We start from the raw sequence: 18,951 nt of genomic DNA, 5'->3' as shown, positions 1-18,951 counted from the left end.
GTGTTTCTTCTGCGGGTGATGACCACCACTGGTCCTCTGCACTGGGAGTTCCCGGGGTCTCCTCTGCCCCATTTCCAGGACTCTCGGCTGGGTTTTCCTCCAGTTCTTCACTACTCTCTTCCTCTTCATCAGCATACACAACTGGAAGCAGATGGTTTCTATGCCAAGCCTTTATTCGGCCCTCCGGGCCCCTAATGTTGTACACTGGCAGTCCTTCCAGTTTGGACACAACCTCAAACAGGATATCTTTCCATCTGTCAGCCAGTTTGTGTTTTCCAGGCACACCTAGATTCCGGAGAAGAACTTTATCCCCTGCTTGAATCTCCCGATATCTCACCTTAGAATCATACCTTCTTTTGTTCCGTTCTTCCATTTTTGCTGCAGCTTGGGTAGCCAACTCATAGGCCCGATGAAGGTTTTGTTTGAGGTTCCTCACATATTGAAAGTGTGAAGTTGAATCTGTTCCATCAGGAGACACTCCCAAACGGACATCTATCGGCAATCGAGCTTCTCTTCCGAACATTAGGAAATAGGGTGAGAACCCTGTAGATTCATGCCTTGTACAATTGTATGCGTGGACCATGGCTTCCACATGTTTACTCCAAGACCGCTTCTCGACTTGCTTGAGAGTCCCTAGCATATCTAGGAGGGTCCTATTGAATCGTTCTGGCTGTGCATCCCCTTCCGGATGATAAGGTGTGGTTCTGGACTTCTGCACCTGCAACATGTCCAACAGCTCCTTGATCAACTTACTCTCAAAGTCTCTACCTTGATCAGAGTGTATCCGATTGGGTAGTCCATAGTGAATAAAATACTTCTGCCAAAGGACTTTGGCTACAGTCACAGCCTTTTGATCTTTAGTGGGGAAGGCTTGAGCATATCTGGTGAAATGGTCCGTTACCACCAGCACATTTCCAATTCCCGCTGTATCGTTCTCAATGCAGAGATAGTCCATGCACACAAGATCCATGGGTCCCGTACTTTTCAGATGACCCATAGGGGCAGCTCTCACAGGCAGGGTCTTCCTCTGGATACACCTCCTGCATGTCTTTACATGTTGCTCGACATGTTCCCTCATGCGAGGCCAATAGAACCGATCTTGTACTAGGCCATAGGTCTTGTCCACCCCGAGATGCCCATGTTGATCGTGGAGAGCTCTCAGGACCATGCCACGGTGTCTGTGCGGTAGTACCAACTGTTTTCTGTCAGGGTGATCATGATACTTCACAACCCTATAGAGTACTCCATCTTCGAGATGTAGTCGGCTCCATTCTCTTCGGTATAATTCTCTTTGACTCACAGGTAGAGAAGTCAGCAATTTAGGATTCTTAGTCTTCATGGCTCTGATAACTATCCCAATATACCAGTCCTGCGCTTGAGCCTTCCTCTTGTCTTCTGTGGTTATACTGGACCACTGTTGAAGCATGACCGGAGCATGGAACACCTCAGGCACGGCTTCTGGAGAGTGGCTAATGGAGTCTATCCCTCTTAGCTCGGCAAATTCTTCTTGACTCTCGGCCACCACATACATCTGACAAAAGGCTCCTACCCCCGGCCCAGGGATCTCTTCCCACTCCTCTTCTTCTTGGTGAGGAGGGAGTCTAGGTCTGCGGGACAGGGCATCTGCGCTGACATTCTTGGGCCCAGGCTTGTACTTCAGGCTGAAACTGTAGCTTGACAAGGCGGCCAACCACCTATGTCCTGTGGCGTCCAGCTTAGCTGTAGTCTGGATGTAGGTAAGTGGATTGTTGTCAGTCCTTACTTCGAATGTTGCTCCATACAAATAGTCATGCAGCTTATCCACGATGGCCCACTTGAGTGCCAGAAACTCCAATTTATGGACTGGATAGTTCTTCTCTGCACCTGTAAGACTTCTACTTATGTAAGCCACCGGCCTCAATCCTTCTGGATAACTTTGGTGCAGTACACCCCCTAGGCCCTCCATACTGGCATCCACATGGAGGATATATGGTTTCTCAGGGTCTGCATAGGCTAAGACAGGAGCTTCTGTAAGTCTCTTCTTCAATGTCAGAAAGGCATCTTCACATCCTGAAGTCCATTTTTCTCCAAAGGGATCTTTAGGATATAGTGCCTTAGCACCCTTTACGTCAGAGGTAATCTTCAGTAGGTCATGTAACTCTCGAGCAATCTTTGAGTAGTCTTTCACGAACCTTCGGTAGTAACCACAGAATCCGAGAAAGGACCGCAACTCACTGATGTTATTTGGTCTTGGCCAATTCAACACTGCTTCAATTTTAGCAGGATCTGTGGCTACTCCTTCAGCGGAGACTATGTGCCCCACATAAGTGACAGAGTTCTGGGCAAATCGGCATTTGTCCACTGATAGCTTCAGGCCTTCAGCTTGAAGTCGATCCAACACCTTTAGCAATCTTTGTTCATGCTCCTCTGGTGTCTTCCCGAAGACAATTAGGTCATCTAGATACACTAGACACTCTTTGGGATTCATATCCCCCACAGTTTTCTCCATCAGCCTCTGAAAAGTAGCAGGAGCTCCTGTGACTCCCTGTGGCATTCTGGTGAACTGGAAGAACCCCAAAGGGCAGATGAACGCTGTCTTTTCCTGATCCTCCTTCTTCATGGGTACCTGATAATATCCAGACCTCAAGTCAAGCACACTGAACCACTGGCTGCCAGATAGGGCGTTCAGAAGATCCTCTATCCGGGGCAAAGTGTACTGATCTGGCACAGTCCTCTTGTTCAGAGTACGGTAGTCCACACATAGCCGAACTGAACCATTCTTTTTCCTCACTACCACAATAGGTGAGGCATAGGGGCTCCGGGACTCTGTGATGATGCCTGCTCCTTCCATCTGTTGGAGTATGTCCCGGACATCTTCCACATCTCGAGGGGGTATTCTTCTTGACCTTTCTCTGAAAGGAGTAGGATCAGCAAGTCTTATAGCATGGGTGGCACTCTTAGAACACCCCACGTCCATCTCTGCTCTGGAGAACACTCCCTCTCGGGTGGCCAGTTTTGAACGAAGGCTGTCTTTCCACTGCTGTGGTAGAGGAGAATCTTCTAGATCAAAATCTAAAGGTGCTTTCACATGATCCTCCTGTTCTGCACTCACAGACATGATGGACAAAACTTGATCTAAAAGGTGTATCACGCCAATCTTCTGATGACGATCAATCCGGATTTCTGTGGGGGTTAAATTCTGTACCATCACAGGAAAGCTCCGACACCACCTTTTTCGCCAATCTTTTACCTCAGGTATGAGAGTCCACCCCTTCTTCTGATCCTCTTCAGGCAGAGACTCAATAAGGTATTGTCCAGTTCCCCCCAACATTTCATGGTGCATTGAGGCTATGGCTCGTAAGGTTTTGGTCTCACCAGGCTTCACAAATGCGGATTCTGTTCCTGAATAGTGGCACGACCCTGGTTTTGTTTCAAGGGCTAGTCGTCTACACTCTTTTCCTAGGACAGGGCTGACCTCCATCAATCGGTCTAAGGAGACGTCTCCCACTTCGGTCAGATAGGCCTTGAATACATCCTGTACCATCTTTGCATTAGTACCCAATATTATTGGGGCACACACTTTCTTGGCTGCAGGGCATATCAAAACTTCCAGCTCCATAGGACATATCATCCCGGTGTTTAACTGGGGAATAGTTATGGTCACTTTTATGCATCCCTCCACAGGTTGAGCTTGAGACCCAACGCCCCATAGCTGAAACTCTCCTGCAGGTTCCATAGGAATGTGTTTCAAATGACGTTCATAGAAGTCTCTGTAGATAATGGTGACTTGAGAACCTGTATCTAGTAATGCTGAAGCATGAATTCCTTCTACTTGCACGTGTATCAAAGATTTTGGCCCAATCTTGGCCCCTACAGATAAACTATATGTAGGCCGGGTCTTCCGTCGCTTGTAAGACCTGGTCATTTGAGTCTCCTCAAGCTCGGTTGCCAGCACCTCCACATCCACCTCCATGGAATTCGCAGGGCACTCCCGCTGAAAATGCCCTGACTTTCCACATTTAAAGCAGTCCCCTCGGCGGGGTGAATCCTCAGGAAACAGTTTTTTCTGAGTCTTCCTGTGTTGCCCCCCACTTCCAGGGGGAGGATCTGCTCTCTCTGGTGGTGATTTGCATAAGAGCTCCAATTCAGCCACCTTCTTCCTAAGAGCTGACAGTTCTGTATCCTCTTTCTCCTTCTGTAGGGGTGGACACGTCTGATCTTCCAATCTCCTGGCTGTATTTATTAATGTGGAATAAGGCAGAACTTTATCATCCAACTTGGCTCTCAGCAGGATCATAACTGGATTATTGGTCAAACCACCTCTCTGAATTTGCTTAGATAGCCGAGCATCCAACTCAGAGGCAGTGACTGCTCCTTTATGGAATAACTTTCCAAGCGATAGCTGTAACCGGTTGATATAGTCAGTGGCTTTTTCATGCTCCTTCTGCTTAGTGGCTAGGAACTTAACCAACAGATCATCCAAATCTTCTGATCTCCCATAAGCATCCTGTAAAACTTGTAGATAGTCGTGCACAGTAGCTTGCCCATTTACTCCCTTGTACAGTCTTATCATGTCTGTAGCGGGAAAACGGAGACTCTCCACCAACCGCTGTTTCTTTATGGTATCCGTACAAGACCATTCCTCCAACAACTGCATAGCATTATCCTTCCAGACCTCAAAAGACTCTTCTCCTGAAGGAACAGGCTGATTCCCAGAAAACACCTTTAGTTTGCGGTAACTATGAGTGTGGTTTGCCGTCACTATGGCTTCTGAGAGTTTCCGTAGTATGTCCGATACATCACTACCTCCTGTAGGCAGGGTGCGTACTTCAGGTTTGTCTGGTTTCAGTAATGCTGTAGATGGATGAGATTCTGCTTTAGGAGTAATCATCCCCTGTCCTCTAGGAGGATGGGCAGCTTGTTTAGGAATGGCTCCGGTATTTCCGGGGATGGGAGTCAGGAGCTTAGAATAATTTTCTGTGACATAATCTCTCTGTTCTAATTTAAAGGGTTGTTGCAGTGAGACCCTTTCTTTCTTATCAAGGAGAGCGTACACTAAGGAGCATCCTTCATCCGGGGCTCCATATAAATGAACGTTGGTAGGCATCTCATGGTCTCCCAAGTCCGTATGACAATATATTAACATGTAAGTTTGGCCTCCGGAATCCTGCAGGATATCCCTGACGGTCGCCATTTCTATTCCCAGTCGAATTTCTACACACAAGATGACGTGATTCATCTCACAGCAGGATGGGACTTTGCATAACATCACAGCTTGCTGTAATGGTACATTTCTTTGCTGGGCCCACTCTTTTGCAAAGGAGGGAGTGGCCTGAGGACTTAACTTATTCTCACTGGTTGTACCCCAGTTCATCTCAGCAGTGCCTCCACATGTAACGGGGTTTTGAGGGCGCCCCCTAGTGTCTTTGGGGTTCCTAACCCTAGTTAACTCACTATGCCTGACAGGCGGATCCTGAGCCTCCGCTATCTGGGAGCTGGGGTACATGTCTGCGGCAGTGCCTCCACCCAGTGGAGCATCCGGGGTAGGGATGTGGGGTCCCACTGGGAACATACTTAGTGCAATGAGACTGACACAGCCTAACTGGAATTAACTTTATATAGTAAGCAGCAAATTAACCAACATACATAGGAAAATACAATAGAGTAATACAGGTAACAATGCAATGTGGATTTTCCTCACCCACCCACAAGCACGCCTGTGTCCCACCCGCTTATCTTCGCCCTAGTGGCCGTTGGTGCACATAGGAGAGTTGGGGCCCTTATAAGTCCTGCTCTGCAGGGTCACTGAAGCAGCCTGAGCTGTGTAATGTCCGTCACTGGACCTCAGAGCCTTTACTGTGAGTGAGGAGACAGGTGCCCTGTAGTGATACAGGGAGGTTTGGCTTACCCTCACAACACGATTAGCCAGGTCAGTCAGCAGCAGTCTCCTCTCACTGGATTCACCAGACGTCTGGACTCAGCGCTTGTCTTTGCCAGCAGGCCCCTCTCTCAGCAGGTGTGATCTTGGGTGAAGCAGGTTCTCTCAGCAAGGTTCCATCTCTGTGCTGCAGTCTCTCACATTCTCAGACACATGTCCTTTTCTGGCTGAGCACGTAGTAACTTCTGGAAAGCTTACAGGACCTTCGATGATGTCACAATCATGTGACCAAAGCTCAATGTTTTATTAACAGCATACTGAGTCCATCTGCCATCTACTGGGCATTTCAGATAATGCAGCCTGTGTAACTTCACAGGGTTACACAAGTATACACTGCAACTTCAGCTGTTACTTGCATCACACCCTACCTAAAAACCTAAAAATACCTAACATAGTAAGATTTAATATTTTTACTTCAAAAGTGACTTTCATATGTGTAATAGACAATGTGTATCATACAAGCATACAGTACATGACAGCATCCTATCAATTGTGTTATATATACAGTATTATCACTATTATACTGTATTAGGGTCAACATTTTTATGGTTAGAGACCATTGTAGAGTGAAACTGCAGGAGTAATGTTTAACCTTCTTTTATACAGTTAGTCCAATTATTCAGCATGGACCACAAATTTTCAGTACAATAGAAGGAAATGCAATATCGCTACCATGCAAAGCCAGTGGAGTCCCTAAGCCATCGATTATTTGGAAAAAGGTAATTATAATGCAGTAAATATATCATCTTGATAAATATTGCCAGGTTTAAAAAGGTAGATCTTACTATCTACAACAGAACTGGTGTACTAAGTTTGGCTTAAGTGGATGTGGTTTAGCCACTGACAGGGGGTTGCGTGGCATGGAGATTTTTAGCAACTTTTTAGCAACATCATAATTTAGACATAACCCTGTTCTAATCTCGACCAACTTTTCACTCCACTTTTAGAAGTGGTGAAGCTCAACAAATATTGCAAAATTTCACCAAAAGTTGCCAAAAATGCACAAATGTTGCAACCTTACAACATTTGTGTGCCATAAAAATAGCATAACAGATTTGATAAATGTCCCCCATAGCACATATGACACATTTATACCCACAGCAGCAAATTTTAAAGGCAGTCGCTCCTCTCTTGATTGAAAAGGACCCGCCGAAGGACCTGCGCTCAGCGTGATAACGTCACAACTGAGCGTGCAAGTAGATGAGAATATATTTTTTTTAAACCTAAAAGGCAATATTGTTCTAGTTCACCTGTTTGTAATGCCCATTAGATGGGTCCACTCCTAAGTGGCGTTTAAAAACGGTCCATCTGGCCATTAAAAGGCAACAAATAGGACGATTTTTTTTTTTATGCCTACTATTCATTGGCCATTAAAAAATGCTGAATAGGCCCATAGACTTTTAGTGGTGCTAAAAATCTTCCTTGCGACATCCGTTACTTAAATGGTTATCACACAGACATTTTTAACTGTAGTGTGCACATAGCCTTACAGTTAGGTCCACTGGGTTCTGCTCATGGGAAAACATGTATTATATGACTGTTATAGTTAATGCAATCTGATCAGTCTGCATAACATTGCCTGCATTTCATAAAACTAGAAGACTCTTTTAAATGAAAGAGGAAAAAGATGACCAGGAACAGAATGAATGTATCAATTTACAAAATTCATGCCATTTAGACACCAATGCATTCTGGAGAATCACTATGTACAGTACAGACCAAAAGTTTGGACACACCTCATTCAAAGAGTTTTCTTTATTTTCATGACTATGAAAATTGTAGATTCACACTGAAGGCATCAAAACTATGAATTAACACATGTGGAATTATATACATAACAAACATGTGTGAAACAACTGAAAATATGTCATATTCTAGGTTCTTCAAAGTAGCCACCTTTTGCTTTGATTACTGCTTTGCACACTCTTGGCATTCTCTTGATGAGATTCAAGAGGTAGTCCCCTGAAATGGTTTTCACTTCACAGGTGTGCCCTGTCAGGTTTAATAAGTGGGATTTCTTGCCTTATAGATGGGGTTGGGACCATCAGTGGCGTTGAGGAGAAGTCAGGTGGATACACAGCTGATAGTCCTACTGAATAGACTGTTAAAAATTTCTATTATGGCAAGAAAAAAGCAGCTAAGTAAAGAAAAACGAGTGGCAATCATTACTTTAAGAAATGAAGGTCAGTCAGTCAGCCGAAAAATTGGGAAAACTTTGAAAGTAAGGGCTATTTGACCATAAAGGAGAGTGATGGGGTGCTGCGCCAGATGACCTGGCCTCCACAGTCACCGGACCTGAGCCTAATCGAGATGGTTTGGGGTGAGCTGGACCGCAGAGTGAAGGCAAAAGGGCCGACAAGTGCTAAGCATCTCTGGAAACTCCTTCAAGACTGTTGGAAGACCATTTCAGGGGACTGCCTCTTGAAGCTCATCAAGAGAATGCCAAGCGTGTGGAAAGCAGTAATCAAAGCAAAAGGTGGCTACTTTGAAGAACCTAGAATATGACATATTCTCAGTTGTTTCACACTTGTTTGTTATGTATATAATTTCACATGTGTTAATTCATAGTTTTGATGCCTTCATAGTCATGAAAATAAAGAAAACTCTTTGAATAAGAAGGTGTGTCCAAACTTTTGGTCTGTACTGTATGTTACCGCTGAAGGCCAGGTCAGCCTTCTGACACATAATAGTCATAAATGGGCCATCACAACAAGACCTCGCTTATGCCCTTTTTCTGATTTTCATATCACTACACTACTGCATTGAAGTTAACTTTTTCTATTATTTTCATTATTCATTTTTTTTTCTTTGAAGAAAGGAGAGACAATCATTCCGAACAATGATACTATAATCATCGAATCAGATGGAAGTTTGTCCCTGTCTTCTCCAGGAGGAGAGGATTCTGCGGAATATTCTTGCACTGCAGTGAATGCTGCAGGTTATGCAGCTCGTAAGGTTCAACTTACAGTCTATGGTAAGCTGTAAATAATCATTACCACATGAACATTCTGATCATTGCATTTTGGCAAAATATAAATGCTTGTTTGGGTCAGCTACATAGGAGCATAGTTAAAATGTTTTTGCTGACATAAAATACAAAGATTTTTCTTTTTTTTTTTTTGTGTGTGTTATTTTCCACATTCTAGGAACACATATAATATTAGAATATAGAAGTAATTTTCATGAAAAATAAGAAAAACCACAGAATGAAAAGATGTGCCCAAATTTTGTCTGGTACTGTATTATGGACATAAATCCTGATTGCATTGCAGCTAGAGGCAGAAATAATAGGATAAAAAAATAAAATTATATAAAAATATGAAATGCCCTGGGTGGAGTTGTCTACAATTCCATTCACACAGATTCCAGGTGCAAAAATAATAAAGTATCAATTTTTGGTTTTGCGCTTTTGGTACTATTTTTGTTTGCATATGACTTTTCAGACACTTTTTATTTAATTTTTTTAATGGACAAGGAGTCAAAAAGAGAATTTTTATATTTTTTTCCATTATGGCATTCAATGAATAGGAAAAATAATTTCATATTTTAATAGTTTGCGCATTTTGAGACATGGTTATACCTATTATGTTCATTTTTTATTGTTTATTTTTATATGCAAAATTGGAAAATGGGGTGATTTTAATTCTTTATATTTTTGGGTGTTTTTAAAAAAATTAGTTTTACTGTGAATTTTAGTTCCTGGAGGAGACTTGAATATGCAGTCCTCTGATCTCGTATCCCATGGACTAAAATATAATACCATCAAAGTCTACAGGTTTTGGACAGGCTGATGCTTGTCAGGCCGTGCCTCGGGCATGGCTTTGTAGTCAGTTTACTATGACAGGCTTGGGAGTCTTCACAAGGTCCCAGGCTGTCACAGCAATTGATCTGAGCCTGTGATTTTAATTTGGGCCTTCAGTCGGAGGACAGAGGTAAGCCAGCTCCCTCTGTTTAACCACTTAGAAGCTGCTATCACTATTGAAAGTTACATCTGAGGGGTTAAATAACCAGGATCGGTGTTATCTCTGATCCTGATCATTGTGGCCAGGTGTTTGCTATATTATATATGGAGCATGGATCCCCTTAAAGCCAATGATATATGTTGGGGCAATTACCCCTGAGTCTATGATTATGGGTTCCGAATTCATATAGCTTATGTGCACAGAGAAGGCTGATGGTTGTAATCAGTAATCTACTTTATTGTAAATTAACAGGCACTTATACCATGATTATTGGTAGACGCCAAACAGCCGTGCGTCACATAACTTGAGCAGAAACCACAAAGACAGAACAATCGAAATGTCTTATCAGAAAAGAGGATGTGAAATTAGAAAATTAGAGCAGCAGAAGCTCAAATTTCTGAAAATAGAGCAGGTTGGGGGGGGGGGGGGGGGTTGTCAGCTTATCCCCCCCCCCCCCCCACATGCCTGCAAAAAGCTGACACTTCTGCTAACATTTTATTAACCTCTCATCGAACCCTGGTTGAGATAGATATAAGATATACATAGATCTCTCACACATACCTGTACATCATTGTGTCTCAAGGGGTTAAAAATCTATAAATCCGTAATACTTGTTACGCTGAACCAATGCCAAAGACCAGATGCCAGTAGTGATCGTCAGTTCTCTAATTCCCAGAAACTGTTTGAAATCCTTGTTGTTGATTATACCCATCATATTATACCCATAGCTAAAAGCTCATGAGCCCTGGTGCAAGAGTTCTGCTTGGGCCACCCCTTCCCTCAGTGCTTTTTAGCAATGAGTAGGGGTGCATCTAGCCTTTCTGATGCCTGAGGCATGAATTGAAATTGCACCCCCATGACAAATTCTGGGAATAGTGCCCCCTTCAATATTTATTGGTATGCAGTGCCCTAAAAAGTAACTGCGTCCAGCAAATCGTGTCACTGACACTAATAGTGCTGGAAACATAATGTTCCCCAAAAATAATTGTGCTAAGCTGATTCTGTGCCAGGGTGCCCACCACAGTATTAGTGGTCCTCAAAGTCCCACCAATAGAAATCATTATTTCCCAGAGGGCATAGTGTTAACCGTGCCCCCAATAATAATAATGCCCCCATTGTGCCCATTGTAGTAATCTTGTTCCCCATAGTCCCCCAGTGGTAATAATGCCCCCAACTATCCCCTTATAATGTGCTTCATTACAAAATTTCCTTTTACCCTTACCTTTCAGATCAGACCTCCATATCAGATCCTTAGATCAGACCCCCATATCACATCTCAGATCAGACCCCCATAATAAGACTTCAAATCAGACCCTCATATCAAGTCCTCAGATCCGACCCCCATATCAAATCCTCAGATCAGATCCCCATATCAGATCCTCAGATCAGACCCTAATATCAGATCCTCAATTCAGACCCCTATATCAGATCCTACGACACTGATATCAGATCCTCAGACACCCATGTCAGATCTTCAGACCCCTATATTAGATCCTCAGACCTCCATATCTGACCTCAGATCAGACCCCCATATCAGATCCTCAGACCTCTATATCAGATCCTCAGATCAGACCCCCATATCAGATCCTCAGACCCCCTTATCAGATCCTTAGACCTCCATATCAGACCTCGGATCAGACCCCATATCAGATACTCAGACTTCCATATCAGACCTCAGATCAGAGTCAGACACCCTTATCAGACCTCAGAGGAGACCCAAATCAATTAAATAAACTTACCTCTTCTTCTCCGCTGCTAATCTCCAGGTCCAGCGGTCTCTCCTTCAGTCCTTGCTCGCTGGTCTTCTCCAGGCCTGCACATCACCTGACTGTGTACAACGTCAGGTCTTAGTGTGCACTGTACGTCTTGAGCCTGGAGAAAACCTGGTAGGAGGGGTGAGTACAGTGTTCGCAGTGCTTCACTCCCCACTCCTTTTGCATACTAATGAATGCTTCCATATTGGAAGTGCTCACTAGTACTCGCTTTATAAGACACACTGCGTCTTATATAGCAAAAGATACCATAATTGGCATTGCGCTTCTGGCAAGGGGCCCGGTGCACTCCCTTTTGCGACTGCCATAGCTACGCCACAGCCCATCAGCACTTTGCCTGCTGTTCTTGGCCAATATTGAAAAGCGACACGGAAAACAGACCTAGTACAATGTCTTCAACAACAGGATCCTTTTAAGAGATTTTATTATGCTCATAAACAAGTGTTTTTCAATTTCATGTGGTATTTATTTTATTTACTTATATAGTGCTCAAATATTCTGTAGCGCTTTACAGACATTATGATCACTCGCACACAGTCTAAGTTCCTTATGAGTATGTCTTTGGAGTATGAGAGGAAACCAGAGGGAACCTAGGTCCCCAGCACTGCAAGGCACGAGGGCTTACTACTGAGACACCATTCTGCCCATACACATTAAAATGCACAAGGCAATATCTTTAGGGGTAGATATGTTGGTACACTGAGCTCATGTTCCCTATGTGAGATTAATAAATATATTATTTAAAACACACTTTTTTTTCAATAAAAGAGGCTTTCTAAGGTAGACTGAAAATCTATTCCATTCATCTGAATATCTTGTTTTGGTGGCAAGCCCATTTATGTAAGCCCCATTCAGAAGAGATAAATGGAAATCTGCATTTGTGACTGTAATGACCCAGACTATAAAGTTACAACATTATTTACCTTGCACTGTTGACAACATAAAACATAAACATGCCAAAATAAAATAAAATAAAAGCCAATAAAAACATTTTAAAAAAATCTGCTCTTCTGACAGATCAGAAGAACAGAAAACAAAACAAAACGGTGATGTGAATGCACCCTTAGGCAGCAAAAAAAAAAAAAAGCCCTCACACAGGTATTATCAACAGGAAAATAAAAATGGTGTGGGCGACAGAATACTGAGACACTTTTTTGTGTTTTTATTGTGTAAAAGTAGAGAAACAAAAATAAAACTCAATAAGTTGGGTATTGATGTAATTGTATTGACACATAGATTTAATTGAACATGTCATTTACACTGCACAATGAGAACAGTAAAAGAACAAAAAATTAATTAATAAATCCATCCTGTTTCACAAAGAAGGAATAAAACTGCTCCAAAAGTCATATGTCCCTCAAAATGGTTCATGCCATTGTATTGTGCAAAAGTAGTAAAACATAACAAACAATATAAATATGATATAGTTGCAAGTGTATTGACCCACAGAATAAAGTTAACATGTCAATTATAGTGCATGGTGAATGCCAAATAAAAACCAACTCCAGAATTATTGTTTGGCATAAGAAGTGACTAAAAACCCACAGCATAGGAGAAATTTAAGTATTTTTTTAAACCGTACCTGAGTATAATCATAACTGTGAAGGAATGTGCCTTTTGGGGCTTTCCCAATGTTTTTTTTTTTTTCAGTGTAATTATTCTCATCAGTTGCACAGCTAGATGCATTTCTTTCAGAAGCAGGGGGCATCTCCCTTCTGTGGAATCTGCCAGCACTATACTGCTCTGACATCCTTTCCCTTACTTCCCACTATGTTTCAGCTCTGGAGCTCACAGAACAAATAAAGAAGGGGAAAATCACACATACAAAAATGCAGGAGACTCCTGTGATCTTCAGATGCAGTGTAGAAGCAGTTACAATCTCAGCTAGCTCTGACACGCCCACAGTTCCTCTCAACCGTCTTCTAAGTCTCTCTTAGCAGAGACAGATCTTGCATTTTTGAACAGGCAGTGGACTGCAACTTAGGTGGAAGTGAGACCCCTAGTGACCATGACTTTACAGCCTTTTTTTTTAGGTGGATGCAGGTATATTTTTAAATAGAAGTGAGTTAAACCATCATCTATAAAATTAAATTGTGTGAAAATACTCTTTAAGTGTTTTTATTGTGTAAAAGAATTAAACAATAAAAATGGTATACATTTGGTATTGATGTAATCAACGTTTCTACAGAATAACGGCAACTCATTATATAGTGCATGGTGAACAGAGTAAAACTTGAAATGTAAAATACACTCACCTAAAGAATTATTAGGAACACCATACTAATACGGTGTTGGACCCCCTTTTGCCTTCAGAACTGCCTTAATTCTACGTTGCATTGATTCAACAAGGTGCTGATAGCATTCTTTAGAAATGTTGGCCCATATTGATAGGATAGCATCTTGCAGTTGATGGAGATTTGAGGGATGCAGATCCAGGGCACGAAGCTCCCGTTCCACCACATCCCAAAGATGCTCTATTGGGTTGAGATCTGGTGACTGTGGGGGCCATTTTAGTACAGTGAACTCATTGTCATGTTCAAGAAACCAATTTGAAATGATTTGAGCTTTGTGACATGGTGCATTATCCTGCTGGAAGTAGCCATCAGAGGATGGGTACATGGTGGTCATGAAGGAAAGAGATGGTCAGAAACAATGCTCAGGTAGCCCGTGGCATTTAAACGATGGCCAATTGGCACTAAGGGGCCTAAAGTGTGCCCAGAAAACATCCCCCACACCATTACACCACCACCACCAGCCTGCACAGTGGTAACAAGGCATGATGGATACATGTTCTCATTCTGTTCACGCTCTTGAATGTCTCAACAGAAGTCGAGACTCATCAGACCAGGCAACATTTTTGCAGTCTTTAACAGTCCAATTTTGGTGAGCTCGTGCAAATTGTAGCCTCTTTTTCCTATTTGTAGTGGAGATGAGTGGTACCCGGTGGGGTCTTCTGCTGTTGTAGCCCACCTTTCTTTCCCATTCTGACATTTAGTTTGGAGTTCAGGAGATTGTCTTGACCAGGACCACAACCCTACATGCATTGAAGCAACTGCCATGTGATTGGTTGACTAGATAATCGCATTAATGAGACATAGAACAGGTGTTCCTAATAATTCTTTAGGTGAGTGTACGTGGACGGAATTGCAGTTTTTTTTTCTATTCCCCATTCAGAGTTTATACAAATTTAGCTTATATGGGTAATGCAAAATGGTAACTCATCTTGCAAAAACAAATGTTAATGTTATGGCAAAATATAAGCTGTGTACTTAAGAGGTTAATTTTGAATCCACAGAAACTATCCAGCTCTGTAAGGAGCTTGCTGGGCTCCAATCGTTTTTTAGGCTTCACTACTTTACAGTAGCTCACATCATACAGTATGTTTTATTACATTTCATATTATGGGAAAAAAACTTGATTTCCATTTTGCAAAGAATTGTTTAAAATATGTTGTTTTATTCAAACAATATCCTAGATGACCAGTCTTCTTTTTCTTTTCAGTAAAACCCCGAATTGTAAGTCCAGATATAATGGGAATTTCCAAAAGTCTAACTGAAATATTTGTAAAAGTAGGTGATAATGTGATACTTCCATGTGAGGTAAAAAGTGTTCCCCCACCGTTCATAACATGGGCAAAGGAGGCGCAGCTCATTTCACCGTTTTCCCAGAGGTACAGTAACATGGTTAAAAATGTACTGTTGTGTGTAAAATAATATGCAGACACAGAACCTTCCTAGTAGGAACCATGATGGCTGCCGTGTGGCCTAACACGTCATGTAGCCAGTGTGTAAGAACATGAAGATGATCTATAGGTAATGCTGTGTGATGTATGAACAGTCGGGCAGACACAGTAAATCTGCTGTCAATGGCTCTTTAGAAAATCCCTCAGCAGTGGGACAATCCAGCAGTTAATAAAAGCCATCGAAGCTCCAATGACGGCAAGCAATGTCGTAGACCGTAGAAAGTTCTTGCCTACAGGCACATGTTGCTGTATGGTTTTTACGACCATGATTGATCAGTGCTGTGGGGATTTATTACTAACTTTTTCAAAGCAATGAGAACAAGTTAAGCAGTTTGAAAAAAGTTTTGTTCATTAGTTTGTCTACTCTCTTTTTTTTATTGATATACTTTCATTTATTTATTTTATGCACTATACTCTGCAAGACTTTTACAGACATTAGCATCCAACGGTCCCCAATGGGGCTCACAATCTAAGGTCCCTGTCAGGTATATAGGTCTTTGGAGTGTGGGAGGAAACCGGAGAACCAGGTGGAAACCCACGCAAACATATGAATTTGTAGATTGCATGTGCTGTGTATAACGGAGTGTAAGTGTTTAGTTGTGTATACTGTATATTGTGTATATTGTGTTTGCATGTGTTTATATCTGTACTGTATATGTGTCTATTTATGAGTCTATCCTTGTAGCCAGATAGCTAAACTGCCCTAGAAGAGCTATACCCTACAGGTATCTTGTGCTCGGTTTTGTAGTAAGGTGACTAATAGATGATATAGAGTTAGACAAATATGTCTATCCTTGTACCAGATTTATCATCCAGCCTGTGGTGCATGTCTGGACAGCCTAAGTATATGCCATGTATAGGATTAGTAAATCTGGCCCTATATATTTCATTTTCCACAAGAATTTATTTTAAATTGGAGATTGGGATTTTTTGTATATTTCTTAGCATTTCCATTTTGACTGTTTAGTGTGTTGATTCTGATTTGCTGCAGGCACAATATCCTTCCATCAGGTTCCATGAAGATATTTGAAACTAGGGTCATGGACACAGGAACGTATACTTGTGTGGCTACCAATATAGCAGGAAATGTAACACAGTCTGTAAAGCTTAATGTTTATGGTGAGTATCATATCATTTACGTGGCCATTTATCATTTGCAGTCCTTTTAATGCCATTTTAAGTGTTTTTTTATTCTGGTGTGCCAAATTTATGAATTGGCACACACGGGTTTTAAATTTGGTGCACAAGCAATGTGGCTGCGTCTTTGTAAACGATAGAACGCAAGGGAGTTACCTGATGTTCTGTGCGACTAGCTGCAACATTTTGTGTGACATTTTTAAATGTCGCACATCATAAATGCGCCAAAAAATGATCTGTTTGATGAAATAGACCTATTTTTCATGCTACTTTTCAAATTTTAAATAGGTGTGGGATGGCATCAATCACAAAAAGTGGCATGTAACATAATTTGTAACTTTTTATGTCAGAAAACTGGTGTAACAGTCAGATAAATGTCCGCTGAAGTCTGTATTAAAGAGATTATTTAAAGGGGTTCTCCGGCCTCTTCTTTAAATTTGGGGAACTTTAATTACCTGTGGAGGGAAGTATATTACAGGTATACTTACCCTCCGCAGAGCAGCCCTTCATAGGATGCTCTTCACGGTCACGTGACCGCTCCAAACACAGTTTACAGGCTTCCGGTCCAGCGCCGTCTTCTTCTTTTCCTGCCTGAGGCAGGAGACGGAACGTCATCGCTGACGTCACTGCCTCCTGCTGGCCTTCTCAGATCCCGACTCATGTACACTACTGCGCATGCGTCGGGACCGGTCGTCTTTTCAGTGTACAGTATTTTATGAGAAGCCTGTACTGACTGATACACAGCGCAATGTAAGCACTGTGTATGAGTCTCAGCATAGCGATCAGCCACAGAGGCTGATTGCTATGCTTTACAGGTCATTAGGGCACTGTGGATGGCAAAGGGGGCACTGTGGATGGCAAAGGGGGCACATGAGGGGCACTGTGGATGGCAAAGGGGGCACATGAGGGGCACTGGATGGCAAAGAGGGCACATGAGGGGCACTGTGGATGGAAACAGGGGCACATGAGGGGCACTGTGGATGGCAACGGGGCACTGGAAGGCACATGAGGTGCACTGGATAGCAAAGGAGGCACTGGATGGCACACAAGAGGCTCCGTGGATCGCAATGAGGGTACTGGATGGCACACAAGGGGTACTGTGGATGGCAAAGGGGCACTGAATGGCACATGAGGGGCACTGTGGATTACAAAGGAGGCACTGAATGGCACACAGGGGGCACCATGGATGGCAATGGGGGCACTGGATGGCACACAAGGGGCATCATGGATGGCAAAGGGGGCACTGGATGGCATATCAGGGGCACTGTGGATGGCAATGGGGGCTCTGGATGGCACACAAGGGGTACTGTGGATTTCAAAGGGGGTACTGGATGGCACACAAAGGACAATTCATGGCACATGAGGTACACTGTGGATGGCAATGAGGACACTGGATGGCACACAAGGGGAACTGGGGATGGCAAAGGGGCACTGGATGGCAAAGGGGGCACTGGATGGCAATGGTGGCACGGGATGGCACACAAGGGGCACTATGGTCGGCAAAGGGGGCGCATGAGGAGCACTGTGGGTGGCAATGGGTGCACTGGCTGGTACAAAAGGGGCACAGGATGGCAATGGAAGCATTGGATGGCACAATGGGGGTACTGGATGGCAAATAAGGAGCATTGTGGCTGTCACTGCTATGAGGGCACTGTGGATGTCACTGTTATTGCAGCGCTGTGGATGTCACTGTCATTGGGGCGCTGTGGATGTCACTGTTATTGGGGCGCTGTGGAAGTCACTGTCATTGGGGTGCTGTGGATGTCACTGTCATTGGGGCGCTGTGGATGTCACTGTTATTGGGGCGCTGTGGAAGTCACTGTCATTGGGGTGCTGTGGAGGTCACTGTCACGAGGGTGCTGTGGAGGTCACTGTTATGGGCACTCAGTATAGGTGATAGGGCTCATGCATGGAACCATATCTGTTTTGCGGTCTGCAAGTCGCGGATCCACTAAATAAGGTTACTGTCTGTGTGTGATTCACTTTTTTTGCATTGAGTTCTATGGGTTTTAGATCTGCATTATGAGGAACAGAATAGGACATGTTCTATATTTTGCAGAACATACAAAATAGGATTAGATATACACTTCAACAGGCTGTATCGTACAAGATGGGATTAGAAACACCGCTCAGCAGGCTGTATCATACAAGATGGGATTAGAAACACCGCTCAACAGGCTGTATCATACAAGATGGGATTAGAAACACCGCTCAGCAGGCTGTATCATACAAGATGGGATTAGAAACACCGCTCAACAGGCTGTATCATACAAGATGGGATTAGAAACACCGCTCAGCAGGCTGTATCATACAAGATGGGATTAGAAACACCGCTCAGCAGGCTGTATCATACAAGATGGGATTAGAAACACCGCTCAACAGGCTGTATCATACAAGATGGGATTAGAAACACCGCTCAGC

The 18,951-nt window shown here is 43.1% G+C and overlaps 1 protein-coding gene across 1 annotated transcript in view; it reads left to right on the top strand.

The window, feature by feature from the left end:
- The window catches only part of HMCN1 (hemicentin 1), a 655,003-nt gene that overhangs the window by 107,052 nt on the left and 529,000 nt on the right, over positions 1 to 18,951 (top strand). Inside the window, 4 exon segments of the mRNA XM_044300627.1 lie at positions 6,524 to 6,636; positions 8,732 to 8,891; positions 15,153 to 15,321; positions 16,385 to 16,512. Of these exon segments, the coding sequence (XP_044156562.1) occupies positions 6,524 to 6,636; positions 8,732 to 8,891; positions 15,153 to 15,321; positions 16,385 to 16,512 (570 nt within the window).

Source organism: Bufo gargarizans, chromosome 7, assembly GCF_014858855.1.
Source record: "Bufo gargarizans isolate SCDJY-AF-19 chromosome 7, ASM1485885v1, whole genome shotgun sequence".
In the NCBI taxonomy this organism is placed as follows: domain Eukaryota; kingdom Metazoa; phylum Chordata; class Amphibia; order Anura; family Bufonidae; genus Bufo; species Bufo gargarizans.
The sequence above is the reverse complement of the archived record's forward strand: the minus strand, read 5'-3'. Positions and strand labels throughout refer to the sequence as shown.